The following is a 12,918-nucleotide window of genomic DNA, read 5'->3' on the forward strand; positions in this document are numbered from 1 at the left end:
GGTCAATCTTTTGATGCATGAAAATATTAAAGAGCTCTGGTGAACAAGTCCACTCTTCAGTGTTCCTTGGAGATGAGGAGGGTGCGGAGAGGTACAGTTGTCTATGGGACTCTAAAAGATTGCCTTAATTCTCTTCAACAATAAGGTAAATGATAGTGGGGAAAAAAACACAAAACTGTTCTTGCACATTTGTTACAAACTTTTTATTAAGCCATGCAATGTTACACTATTACATTTTTGAGATAACTAGAAGCAGGTACAGTTAAAAACATCCTTGTAATACCATATAGTGTAATCAGTTTGTCTCCACCCCAAGTAATGTGTACTGTGAAATGACTTAAATGTATTGACGTTGTTAAATGAGAAGACTGTGAATTAAAGTCACAGACCTATCCATCATGCCAACTCAATTCCCTCGGTTGGATATGTGTTTATCGTAAGCCTTTAAAAGTTGAATGCAGCAAGGACCCTAATGAGCGTAGTCGAGTACAGGCGAGTATTAGACCCTTGCGATATAATGCTAGGTGCTCCAGCTGTGGTTAGGAGGAGAACATACGTTAATCTAAGGTGGGAAATAAGGGGAATGCAGCCAAACAAAGCAGACCCAAATGTGACATGGACGTCTGTGGGACTGAACACCACAATTCCAGGAATTTCTATCGGAATGCAAAAAATTTAGAATTCAGCTAGGCCAAGCTGCAATAAATTGCAATCACTTTGATTTCAGCTGGGTGTTCAATGGATGGTACTGGTGCTGAGCAAGAGAAAGACGTGTACTTTGCTGCTTGTTCGAGATGCTAACTTCTAGACACTGGAAAAATTGTATATATGTTTGCTATAAACAGCCCTGATTTTACATGGAACCAATTCAATTATGTTCTTAACTCAATCAGGCTTGGAATTCTTGCGTCCTGTCAAAAGTGACCCATCTGTGGATTTGAACCTCTCGGGCACCCATACCACCTTTCATATGGGCTGGTCACAAATGCAAGCTCAATAATATCTATTTCTAACAAAGTCAACAATGACAGTGCTTTATAAATCAGGGTGGCTTATCCGGTTTTAATCCAATTCCCATTGCTAGTATATTCTACAGTAGAAATATAATGGCCCAGAAATTCGGGTCGGGGGCTTCCCGCGGGTGCAAGTCTCTGACCTGCACTTACCTTGCGCACCGGCCGTTGAGCTGTGGGCCCCCATGGGATTCCGATCCTGGGCCTCCTCCAACTGCCGGCGCGCAGTGCTTGCGTATCCCAGGGGTGCAGTTAGTTCGATGCGTCCCCTGGGATCACGTGGGCCATGGCGAGCCAATGGTAGCAGGGAATGCTTCATTCATATGTTTGACAGGAAGACATCATCAATAAGGAGAGCTGAACTGATTGCAAGTTCAAACTCTGTCACAAGCCATAACACACTGCAACTCGCAACATCCCACACTGCATATAAACCATGCTTGTATTGTGAAGGTGGACCTTTGGCCAACATAATCTGACTTCTTTCAGCTCAATCTCTGGACTGTGCCAAATGTTACTGGGCTTCTACAGAAGTTGCTACAAGGGTCTAATTAAATTATTAATCACGTATTAAAAAAGTGGGACTGTTAGTTATCCCCAAAGTGTTACACTATAAAAGTGCTGAGAAAGAGTAAGTAGCATACTTGCTTGGTATCTGTGCATCACTGGTCTTTCGCTATCGGTGACTTGTTTTGCCTTATTTTTTGCTAATTTAAAAAAAAATTCAGTTTGCTTACCTGCAGTGAACATGAATATATTGCTGTGCACATTCTAGGTATTTAATTGGATTTGTGGGCAATCGGGGTTAGTTAGAATTGATTGCTGGCCTAGCCGTTTCTTGTCCCCATTTAATCCTGTATGGCAGGTGGTTTTAAGTATGATAGAGAGACTGTAAATCTAAATAATAAGCTCAGGTAATATATTTTTAAAAAACCTAGTTATTTTAAGAAAACCTGCTTTTTTTGGTAATTACTAGTAGCTCTCCTCTGGGGCTTCTCACGGTAGGTTTACTTTCCACGGATAGTAAAATCAGGCGAGGTGTAGAACGGGCGGCCGATCCGATCCCGTCAGTTTCCCGTTATGTGGTGCGAATGCAGAACTCGCTACCACAGGGAGTGGTTGAAGCGAGTAGTATAGATGCATTTAAGGGCCGGTTAGACAAGCCTATGAGGGTAAAGGGAATGGAGGGTTATGCTGATCGAGTTAGATGAGGAAAGATGGGAGGAGGCGCGTGTGGAGCATAAACACCAACGTGGACTGGTTGGGCCGAGGGGCCTGTTTCAGTGCCGTATATCCTAATTAATCCTATGTTAAAATTAACCCCAGGTAACACAAAATGTAATATTCTGCTGCTAAAGCACAGATGTGTGCAGCTTAGTGTGTCCCGTTACGGCCTTAAAATGTAATTGCAGTGCCTTCCTGGGTCAATTAGAGGTCAGAGGAAGGATGATTCTCTGTACGTTGGAAATGACTGACTTTCCTTCTCTCTCGTCAAAGAACAGAAATATATGTGTGTGACATGTGAAGTGTGACATACAGGCCTTGAAATACACGAGAGGTTGAAAGAAATTAAATTCTGTCTTGTTTCTTATGACAAGATATACTTACTAATTTTGTGGAAACAAAAATACCCCAGTCTAAATACAATACATTCCTACAATAATGCATATATATATATAATGTGTATGGAACATAATAACGGATTAAAAGGTTTGCAGTATGAAATTCCAGATTAGGCATGCAACACATTTACAATGAAGATGGTGCTATTCTCTTACCCAGGGCAGTGAGGTACTAAAATCAGTACCACGAGTGGCAGAAGAGATCATTTTACATTTGCAAATTATGATTACGTACATATATTTTTTATAACTTGTGCCCTGCTGAATAAACAGGACCTTTATGTGGGCATCATGAAAAATTCCATGATTACAAAGTTTAATTTAAAAGAAAATGTACTTGATTTTGATTTTTTTGTGTGGGTGTAGTTGTTTATAATATCTATGTTGAGCCCATGATTCTCCACAGGACTGAATGGCTTTCTGTATTTGAGAAATAAGCTTTTGTTTGTCATGTTGTTTAATGTATTCCCTTATTTGAATATTTTGGCAACTGTCCAGAAAGTTTACGTTAAAACCGAAATTCTAAAATAAAGAACTGTCATTCTTCTGGATCAGAATGTCTGGTGTTTGATAGTGATATCAAAGGCACAAGCTTGGGGTTCACCGAGGAACACTGGCTGTCAACCATAAACTAAACATACCCCGACATAATGAATGAAATGTTAAGTCTTACAGAAGATGACTAGAATGAAGTTCCAAAGATGCAGTGTGTGATCTTACTTACAATGCGCTTAGAGGAAAGTGGAATGTTTGAATTCCTTGTTTTAATGGGACCATTAACTGATAATTTTAAAATTGTTGATGAATGGATACAAAGGTCTGAGCATTTTGGAGGAGGGAGAAACAAAGAGGCTGGAAGAGACACTCCAGTCTGCAGGTGCACTTATTGCAGAGAACTCTTTTTATACCCTCCCGAGCATGCGTGCAACCCACCAATTGCATGGCATGATAATCCGACATATAACACGGCACCCTTGGTAATAGTAAGGATATGGCATATAGCCACCAAGGGGTTCACAGACTCGCTGGCAGTGCCGGTGTCCACGACGACAGGCGGCACAGCAGAATCCAAGGTCGTCAAGCATAGGATCAAAGTGAATCCCGACCTCCCGCTGTAAAAATATAAAAACATATTCTTCTCAGCTTTTGGGTGAATAAAAGCATTTTTTTGGCTTTAGACATTCCGTACATAGAGAAAGAAAATATCAACATGATATATTAAAAAACATATGGCCGTGTGCAGTTTGTGTCAATTTTTCCCATTATAAATTCTTATGTCCACATTTATAATGGGAACTGCCTATGTAAACATGTCACACTGTAATTACACCCTCCTGTCAGTGGTAGCACTGTAGCACCTCAGTTTTGTGCCTCCCAGTTCCTGAACCTACACCGCAGAGAAACTCCCACCCTGCAACCAAATTTACTTTGTTGCATTCCAAATTGCTGTATGTGCTGTGAAAGTACATAAAAATAAAGACAGAGGCTTAGAATCTCCTCAGAGCTGCTACTGCTCTGTCGCCGGACGTGCAGTGGAGGGGGAGCAGGTCCGAGCAAATATGGGGCCAGAATGACATATGACTTTAAAATGGGGATTGAATTACATCTGTATGCCCTGAGCCCATTATTCCCTGCCCTCTAACTCTGCTGAAGACTATACTTTATCTTCACTCCCCATCTCCTATGCCATGCGAGATATATACACAGGAAACTTTGTGTTATCCGGCACCGACGGGACCGAGCTGTTGCCGTTCCCTCAAAACTGCCGGACACACCAGCGTTAATGTTGAAGCATACGGAGCTTTTCATCTCCGTATCTGACAACAAACACTGTTGCTTAGCAACAGCTTCTAAACAGTCGGCCCGTACCTTGGAAGCATCTCTGTAGCTTAGCAACAGCTTCAGAGAGACTTTCCAGAGCCTGACTGTTGGAAAAAAAAAGCCACGATAAGAAAAAAAACCTAACAAAACGGCTCCTGATTTTTGCCGGTGGCTCGAGCTTGCCGGACACTTAGTCTCCGGATAACACAAAGTTTCCTGTATATATATTATTGGGTAGTACCTAGAGTCTAGAAATTACTGTCATATTAGCATATGAATACTTAACCGGCTTGTTTGGCCTGCCTCTGTCCGCTATTTTATGGAAGTATTAACCTGTTGGATAAGTACCCATGCGTTAATATCGTCAACAGTAATTCCTAGTCTTAGATGATGTATGACTGTCTTTAGGTTTATCTGTGTAAGGCATTAGTCATAGTGGAACTGGGCAATGTGGTGAGAGGCTAGAGCAGAACAATCTCAAAGGGGCAAAGCTTATCTAATCATCCTCATTTTTCCTTCAATTTGTATTGTCCGCACACACAATAACATAGCACAAGCCAATCTAATTTATATCTAATGAGACAGTCCAGTGTCCCTTTATCTATTTTGAAAATGATAGAAAATAGCATTATCTTCTGTAAGAATTCATCCATTACTTCCTACGGGTGATTTTTCTTTTTAAAAATAAGCTTAAATGTTATTTCAGTGATCTTTTGACTGATGCATTACTAAAAAAAGCTGAAGTTGCTGATCGGTTTGATTTGCTCTTGACTTGAAAGTCAAAAATTAATGAAACCTGTGCTGAAAAAAGCCAAATATGATTGAGTCAGGTTTTGCTCTGATGCCAGTGAAATATATTTGTCAAACCACAGTGCTTATCTTTCCCAGCTTACATCAAAATAGCTGTAAATAATGGTTTTATTTAGTGCACAGCATTTGTGAAAGAGAAGTTTTCTTTCAAGAGTGAATTCTGTATCTAGACTCCAATCTCTCTGCTGTAAGTAATCTTGTCATTATTTCATCAATATTACTGTGGTCAGTAGTCTCCTGAATGTTCCTCTCTTATTCCTTCAAATGTACTGTTTGACCGTCTTCCTCCTCCCTACACCATTACTGAGTTGAAATCAAGCTCCCACTCTAGCAACATAGGAACAGGAGAAGGCCATTCACCCCTCCAGCTTGTTCTGCCATTAAATTAGATCATGGCTGATCTGTATCTGTAAACTCCACTTACCCGCCTTAGTTCCAGATCCCTCAATACCCCTATCTATCAAAAATCTATCAATCTCAGTTTTGAAATTTTCAATTGACTTAGCTTCAGCAGCTTATTGGGGTAGAGAGTTCCAGATTTCCACTACCCCTTGTGTTACTCATCAAGGACAGGGAGGCAGTCAGTGCCCGCTGGAAGGAGCACTTCGAAGATCTCCTTAACCGAGTTTCTGTCTTCGACGCGAGTGTCCTCAACTCCATCCCGCAGCATGCTACCTGCCACCACCCGGCATGAGGTTGAAAAGGCCATCCGACAACTGAAGAACAACAAGGCCTCAGGAGCAGATGGAATCCCCGCTGAGGCACTAAAGCATGGCGGAGAATCACTAGGCGTGAATTCATGAACTCATTTCTCTTATCTGGAAGGAGAAGAGCGTACCAGGGGATCTCAGAGATGCCGTAATTGTGACCATTTTCAAGAAAGGTGACAAGTCCGATTGCAGTAATTACAGAGGAGTTTCCCTGCTGTCTGCCACAGGGAAAGTCATCGCAAGAATCCTCCTCAATCGCCTTCTCCCACTGGCTGAAGAGCTCCTCCCAGAGTCACAATGCGGATTCCACCTACTAAGGGGCACAATGGACATGATCTTCGCCGCACGTCAATTACAAGAGAAATGCAGGGAACAGCACCAATCGCTGTACATGGCCTTCTTTAACCTCACAAAGGCCTTCGACACTGTCAACCATGAGGGATTATGGAGTGTCCTCCTCAAATTCGGCTGCCCTCAAAAGTTTGTCACCATCCTCCGCCTGCTTCATGACAACATGCAAGCCATGATCCTGACCAACATTTCCACCACAGACCCAATTCACGTATGGACTGGGGTCAAGCAAGGCTGTGTCATCGCACCAAGACTCTTCTCGATCTTCCTTGCTGCAATGATCCATCTCACCCTCAATAAGCTCCCCACTGGAGTGGAGCTAATTTGCAGAACAAACAGGAAACTGTTCATCCTCCGTCGCCTCCAGTCCAGATCCAAGGTCGTCCCATCCTCTGTCATCGAATTACAGTATGCAGACGACACTTGCGTCTGTGCACACTTGGAGGTCGAACTCCAAACCATCATCAACACCTTCACCGAAGCATACGAGAGCATGGTCCTTAAAATAAACATCCATAAGACAAAGGTCCTCTACCAACCTGCCCCCGCCACATAGTACTACCCCCCAATTATCAAAATCTATGACGAGGCCTTGGACAACGTGGACCACTTTCCATATCTTGGGAGCCTGCTGTCAACAAGGGCAGACGTTGATGACGAAGTCCAACACCGCCTTCAGTGTGTCAATGTAGCCTTCGGTTGCCTGAGGAAGAGAATGTTTGAAGACCAGGACCTCAAACCCGGCAGCAAGGTCATGGTCAACAGAGCAGTAGTGATACCCGCCCACCTGTATGCCTCAGAGACATGGACCATGTACAGCAGGCACCTCAAAGTACTGGAGAGGTACCACCAACGCTGCCTCCACAAGATCCTGCAAATCCATTGGCAGGATAGGCGCACCAACATCCCCAGCATTGAAGCTTTGACCACGTTCGATCAGCTCCGATGGATGGGTCACATCGTCCGCATGCCCGATACGAGATTCCCAAAACAAGCGCTCTACTCAGAGCTCCAACATGGCAAGAGAGCCCCAGGTGGGCAGAGGAAATGCTTCAAGGACACCCTCAAAGCCTCCTTGAAAAAGTGCAACATCTCCACTGACACATGGGAATCCCTGGCCCAAGACTGCACAAAGTGGAGGAGAAGCATCCGGGAAGGCGCCGAACACCTCGAGTCTCTTTGCTGGGAGCAAGCGGAAGCCAAACGCAAGCAGCACAAGGAGCGCACGTCAACCGAAGCACCCCACCCACCCGCCCCTTCAATCACTGTCTGCCCCACCTGTGGCAGAGACTGTAGGTCCCACATTGGACTGATCAGTCACCTGAGAACTCATTTTTAATGTGGAAGCATGTCATCCTCGGTTCCGAGGGACTGTCTATGAAGAAGACCCTTTGTGTGAAGAGGTGCTTGCTGACTTCACCCCTGAACGGCCTAGCTCTAATTTTAAGTTTACGCCCCCTTGTGCTGGACTCCACCACCAGAGGAAATAGTTTCTCTCTATCTACCCAATTAACTCCTTAATCCTCTTAAACACTTCAATTAGATCACCCTTTAATCTTCTATGCTCAAGAGAATACAAGCCTAGTCCTCATAATGTAACCCTTTAGCCTGGTATAATTCTGGTGAATTTGTGCTGCTCGGTGAATTTCGCTCTTTCCAGAACCCGAAATCTGGAGCTCCTTACTTCCCTTGAGATACCCCTACAGGCTACAGGCTCTTAAAACCTAGAGCTTGGCATCACCTAGTCATGACTTCTAGTCACATCTTCTCCCCTACTGTTTACCTTGCAGTATGGACCTTTATCTTTGCTTTCTCAACAAAAAAAGTGCCTTTCCAAATATCAAACCATCACAGAGAATTCAAATTCACATAAATGGATGTTTATTTTTGGCTGTGTATTTTTGTTCAATTTCTTTGAGTACCATTGTTTCAATAATGAGTCTTGATGCCATCATTGGGTGTACTGACTTGGGAGGATTTGCTGATTCTGACAGAATGAGGGAGCTGAATTTGCATTAACTGACATCATTATTAACCCAAGCTACTAAGCAATACATCTGGCTCCTGAGGTTTATCAACATATTGCTGTGTGTGCAAAATAGTCTTGCGCAGTGTAAAAGGTGAACCACAGTTAAAGAAAGTAATGAATAATTGTGACCGTGATAGTATTTCGTTAAATTGAAAACAAATTCTTGTAATATCCCTGCCAGTTATGAGATTGTTAAGCTCTGTAACCATTAGTTTAAGGGAAATGCAACAAAAGTCACATGGACAGTTCATATGAAATGGAGATTTTGATGTTATTGTAATGCAGGGCATAGTCCTCCATTTATAGTCATCCTTTGCCAAAATGGGACCCAGATCCACCAAGGGAAGCACATTTCCAAATTTTGGTGTATATTCATATAGTGGATATGCTTTATCTTTACTGCATTCAACATCTACTCATATTGCATGATTTTTGACATGAATTCAAATCCCACCATGGCAGTTTGAGAATTTGAATTAAGCTCAACAAAAAAATCTGAAAATGATGAGCTGGTATCAGTAAAAGTTACCATAAAGGCGTTGGATTGTCATAAAAACCCAACCGGTTCACTAATATCATTTAAGGAAGGAAACCTGCCGTCCTTACCTGGTCTGGCCTATATGTGACCCCAGTCCTCCATCAAATGTGGTTGACTCTTAACTGCCCTTGAAGTAGCCTAGCAAACCATTCAGTTGTATGAAACCCCTCAGTAGTTCAAGACGAAGGCTCACCACCAGCTTCTTAGGGCAATAAATGCCAGCCTTGCCAGCCATGCCCACGTCCCGAGATTGAAAAAAAAAATTGCTTATGATTCGCCCACTATGTCACTACCGAGGCCTTTCATAAACACCCGGAAATTCTATGGGGGGCCTCTTTGACCAAGCTTTTGGTCACCAGTCCTAATATCTGCTTATGTGGCTTGGTGTTAAATTTAGTTTGATAACGCTCCTGTGAAGCGCCTTGGGATGTTTTACGACGTTAAAGGTGCTATATAAATGCAAGTTGTTGTTGTTTACGCCATTTTATCTGGGGGTTCAGCTGGTCTCATGCAAGAGAACCCTGTGGCATTTCAGGGCTCATTAGTCTAAAAGACTGACTTTTCAATGGAATTGCTGAGACAAACTATATAATGCATAATTAGAACATTATTCTCCTTCCTGCCTCGATGGTTGGCGAGCAGTACATTGGCGTGGCCCTCCTTAAGGATAAAATAAGGTGCTACTTTTTGTGGCAGGGGAAATTATTTTTACTGAAGTGCTTCTGAGTCTTATTTTTAACTGCTATTGCAAAATAGAAATAGGATTGACTCTGAGGTAATTTTAAAAAGATAGTTGTTCAGAAAAAGAATAAAAAACAATAAACAAGAATCAGTTCCTCAGGAGAAGGTTTTAGCAACATTCATCAGTGAGTGTTCTTGCTTCTCAACTGAGTTTATTAATCAAAAATGCAAGTAAACCTCATTCTTATGCTAAATCCAAGGCTTTTTCAAAATAACATCTGATTTGAGGTGTGGAGAGACTTTTGCCTAGAATAGATTCGTACAGATAGGATTGTGATGGAATGAAAATAAGATCACTAGAAGCACACAAGTGTCGTGTAACATCTCACAAGGAAAGTTATATAGGAAGAGCTAATCGCCAGAGATGGGTCTCAGCTCTTCTAAAGCCAGGTGGCTCCATTTTAAATAAAACGTAGCATATCAGAAAAATGGAACATGATGGAAAGTTGCCCTTAAAAATAATCTGAAATCTTAAGTTAAACCAAAGCACCTAGAAATAGAAACTCACTGTGCCATCAGGTGAGCCTATGGGTAACTCCAAAACACATGCGAATAAAAAGGATTGACTGGCCTGGACTGAGCAATGGGAGGAATTAAAAATGAACTCGGAATTCATTTCACACAAAATGATAACCAATAAAGCCTCCAAATAACTATTATAGGAGTGTAGAAGGATTTGATTCCACTTAGATTGATTCCATTTAATTAAAGAGACACTGTCTTCATAAAAAAAGTACTAGACAAACATTCTTTTACATAGAGGGAGAAGAGCTGTTCATTGTCTTTCAAATATTAATATTGAAATGAAAACAATGAAATTATTGTATTGTATGTGGGTACAAATAAATGACAAATAACACGTCACACTTCTCATGAAGGCAGTGCGCCTTTAATCTCCAGCCTAAATACAAGGTAAGGCCTGAATATAGGAGAGTGAATTGGTGTTGTTTTTGGAAGGGGAAGACCATTACTTAGCTATCCAGTAATAAGCAGTCTCTGAATACTATTGCCCACCTGAAAACCATTAGGAAGGTCAAAATTTAAAATTGAAGCTTGCAAGAAAGACTGATAGCTGGCTGATGATGTCACTGGCTTATCATTCCAAAGGCCTTTTAAAAAAATGTTCATTCATGTATATATTTCCATGAACCCTTTATATGTTTAGGTGTACATTCACATTTCATGAAGTTATTGTGCATTTTGATTGCATAGTGTTTGCGGAAAGAGTGCATTACTACATCCAGGCCTCTTGGTATGACTCTGGAGCAATGGAGTCATGGGTTGAGGTAGCTTCTTTGACCTTGGTTTCTAGGGGTTAGTTAGGCCTGGGGATGGGAGGGAGGCGAGGCACGGCACACATATCAGTTGGGGTCGTTGTCCTTCCTGGCTGGTGGCTGCAATTTGTCTTGAGCGAGTCAGCAAGAATGGACCCTGGACTGACTGCTTGGTATTTCTCCAGTTCCAGACCGAGGCTGAACATCACTCATTCGGAGTGGCATGTTCTACATGTTTCTTGTGGGGAGGGCTGCACTTCACCATAAAGTGGGATGCACCTTCTTGCAGCTTAGTAGTGAGAGTTGTGCTGACATGAATGTTGTTTGAACCTTCCTTCTCCAGTGGGCAGGTCTAGCCAGCACTGAGGTGGGTCCTCTGGGATTGCAAGGCTGGTCATGGTCCCAGTGGTCTCTAAATTGCTATACAGAATGGCTGGATGTGGGGGTATAACCTGAACATTATATATAGGAGGGTGCCCCTCTGGCCAAGCCCATCTGGCAGTCATGTGCCATTTGGTATGGAGGGCTGAAGTGTGTGGAACTTATGTGTGATGTGGTATGTGTGATGTATGACGTCAAGTGGACCATTGTGTATTTTGCTACAGATTGTACTGTTCAGACCCTCCATACCTTTGGGCACCCCTCTTCCCTTAATGTATGTCCTAGGCCTTATTTCCCAGGCTTCCCTTTGACTTTTCCATCTCCTTGGCCATGGAGATGAGTGCAGTGCACAGGATGGAGATGTCTCCACAGGAGGCTATTGGGGAGTGGATGAAGAATTTCCAAGGGGTTTGGCTCATGCAAACTATTACAGGGTTATAGAGATAGTGCTATAAGGGGACATTTTCAAAACAGAGGGCAAAGTTCACATTTGCCCAGTGGTTTGTCACCTCAGAGGTACATACTTGTTGCAAGTATCAATAGAAGTAGAGGAAAACACCCAATGAATGTCATTTGATTAAATACCAGTGACTCTCCCATGGCATTGTTCAAGTCGGAGGATAGGCTTTTTTATGCCATGTAACATACAATGCAGTATTTAGTTGTTAAGATGGTGCTGTGTCCCTTTAAGGTCACAAGATATAATTGCTGTAAATAAGCAAATCCTGAAGTCAATTAAAAGTCCTTTTAGGCACATCTGAGGTAAACTTGCATATAATTGTTTCTCTATAGATTGGAGCTGGTTGTAAATTGCAGGTCTCTCCTCAGCTCAGAAAACCAACAGGAAATAACTGGTATTTCTCACTCTGTTCTTTATAAAGATTTTTTTTGCATTTTTAACAATATGATGGGCCTATAATATACATTCCAGATAGAAGCTTACACAAGTTGACTAACTCAATTTAGATGGATAAATCCAAGAAAATCATTTACAATTTCTCTTCTTCCCTTCAAGACAGTCATTTATTCTGGCTTACAGTTCAATGGGCACCAGCAGTCTTCCCGTGTACCTTGTCCTCAATTGGTGTCCACTCTCCCAAGTATGGGCTTTTGGGAAAGGGGTAAAACCTGTCAAGTCTGATCCTTTCTTCATCTCCAGTAGGGGTCACTACATAGAGATTGTGAGTAAGCACTCCACTCCAGTCCAGGAGTGCTCAGGTCAGTTGAACTGCCTCCAATACTACATTAGTTGAGATCCTCAGAATAGAGTATGAGGGCAGGTTACATAAACTAGGCTTGTGTTGCCTTGAGTATTGAAGGATAATCTAACTGAGGTGTTTAAAAATGATAAAAGGATTCAATAGAGTAAAGAACTATTTCTTACAATTAAAGCCAGGCCATTTAGGTGTGAAATCAGAAAGCATTTTTTTTCACAAAAGGAAATCTAGAACTCTCTCCCCAAAAGGCTGTGGATGCTGGGACAATTGCAAATTTTCAAGACTGAGATTGATAGATTTTTGTTAGATAAGGGTATCAAGGGCTATGCAGCAAAGGCTAGGGTTGAGGTACAGATCAGCCATGATCTAATTGAATGGCGGAACAGGCTTGGGGCTGAATGGCCTACTCCT

At 42.2% G+C, this 12,918-nt stretch overlaps 1 protein-coding gene across 1 annotated transcript in view; it reads right to left on the reverse strand.

Annotated features, from left to right (window-relative positions):
* Nucleotides 1–205: 205 nt before the first annotated feature.
* Nucleotides 206–12,918, reverse strand: part of tnmd (tenomodulin) — a 106,443-nt gene continuing 93,730 nt past the window's right edge. Inside the window, exon 6 of the mRNA XM_085995960.1 lies at nt 206–3,747. Coding sequence (XP_085852086.1) covers nt 3,538–3,747 — 210 coding nt within the window. The 3' untranslated portion in view covers nt 206–3,537. The remainder of the gene's footprint in view (nt 3,748–12,918) is intronic.

Source organism: Somniosus microcephalus, chromosome 1 (assembly GCF_052327205.1).
Source record: "Somniosus microcephalus isolate GS21.2 chromosome 1, FLI_Smic_1.0, whole genome shotgun sequence".
In the NCBI taxonomy this organism is placed as follows: Eukaryota; Metazoa; Chordata; class Chondrichthyes; order Squaliformes; family Somniosidae; genus Somniosus; species Somniosus microcephalus.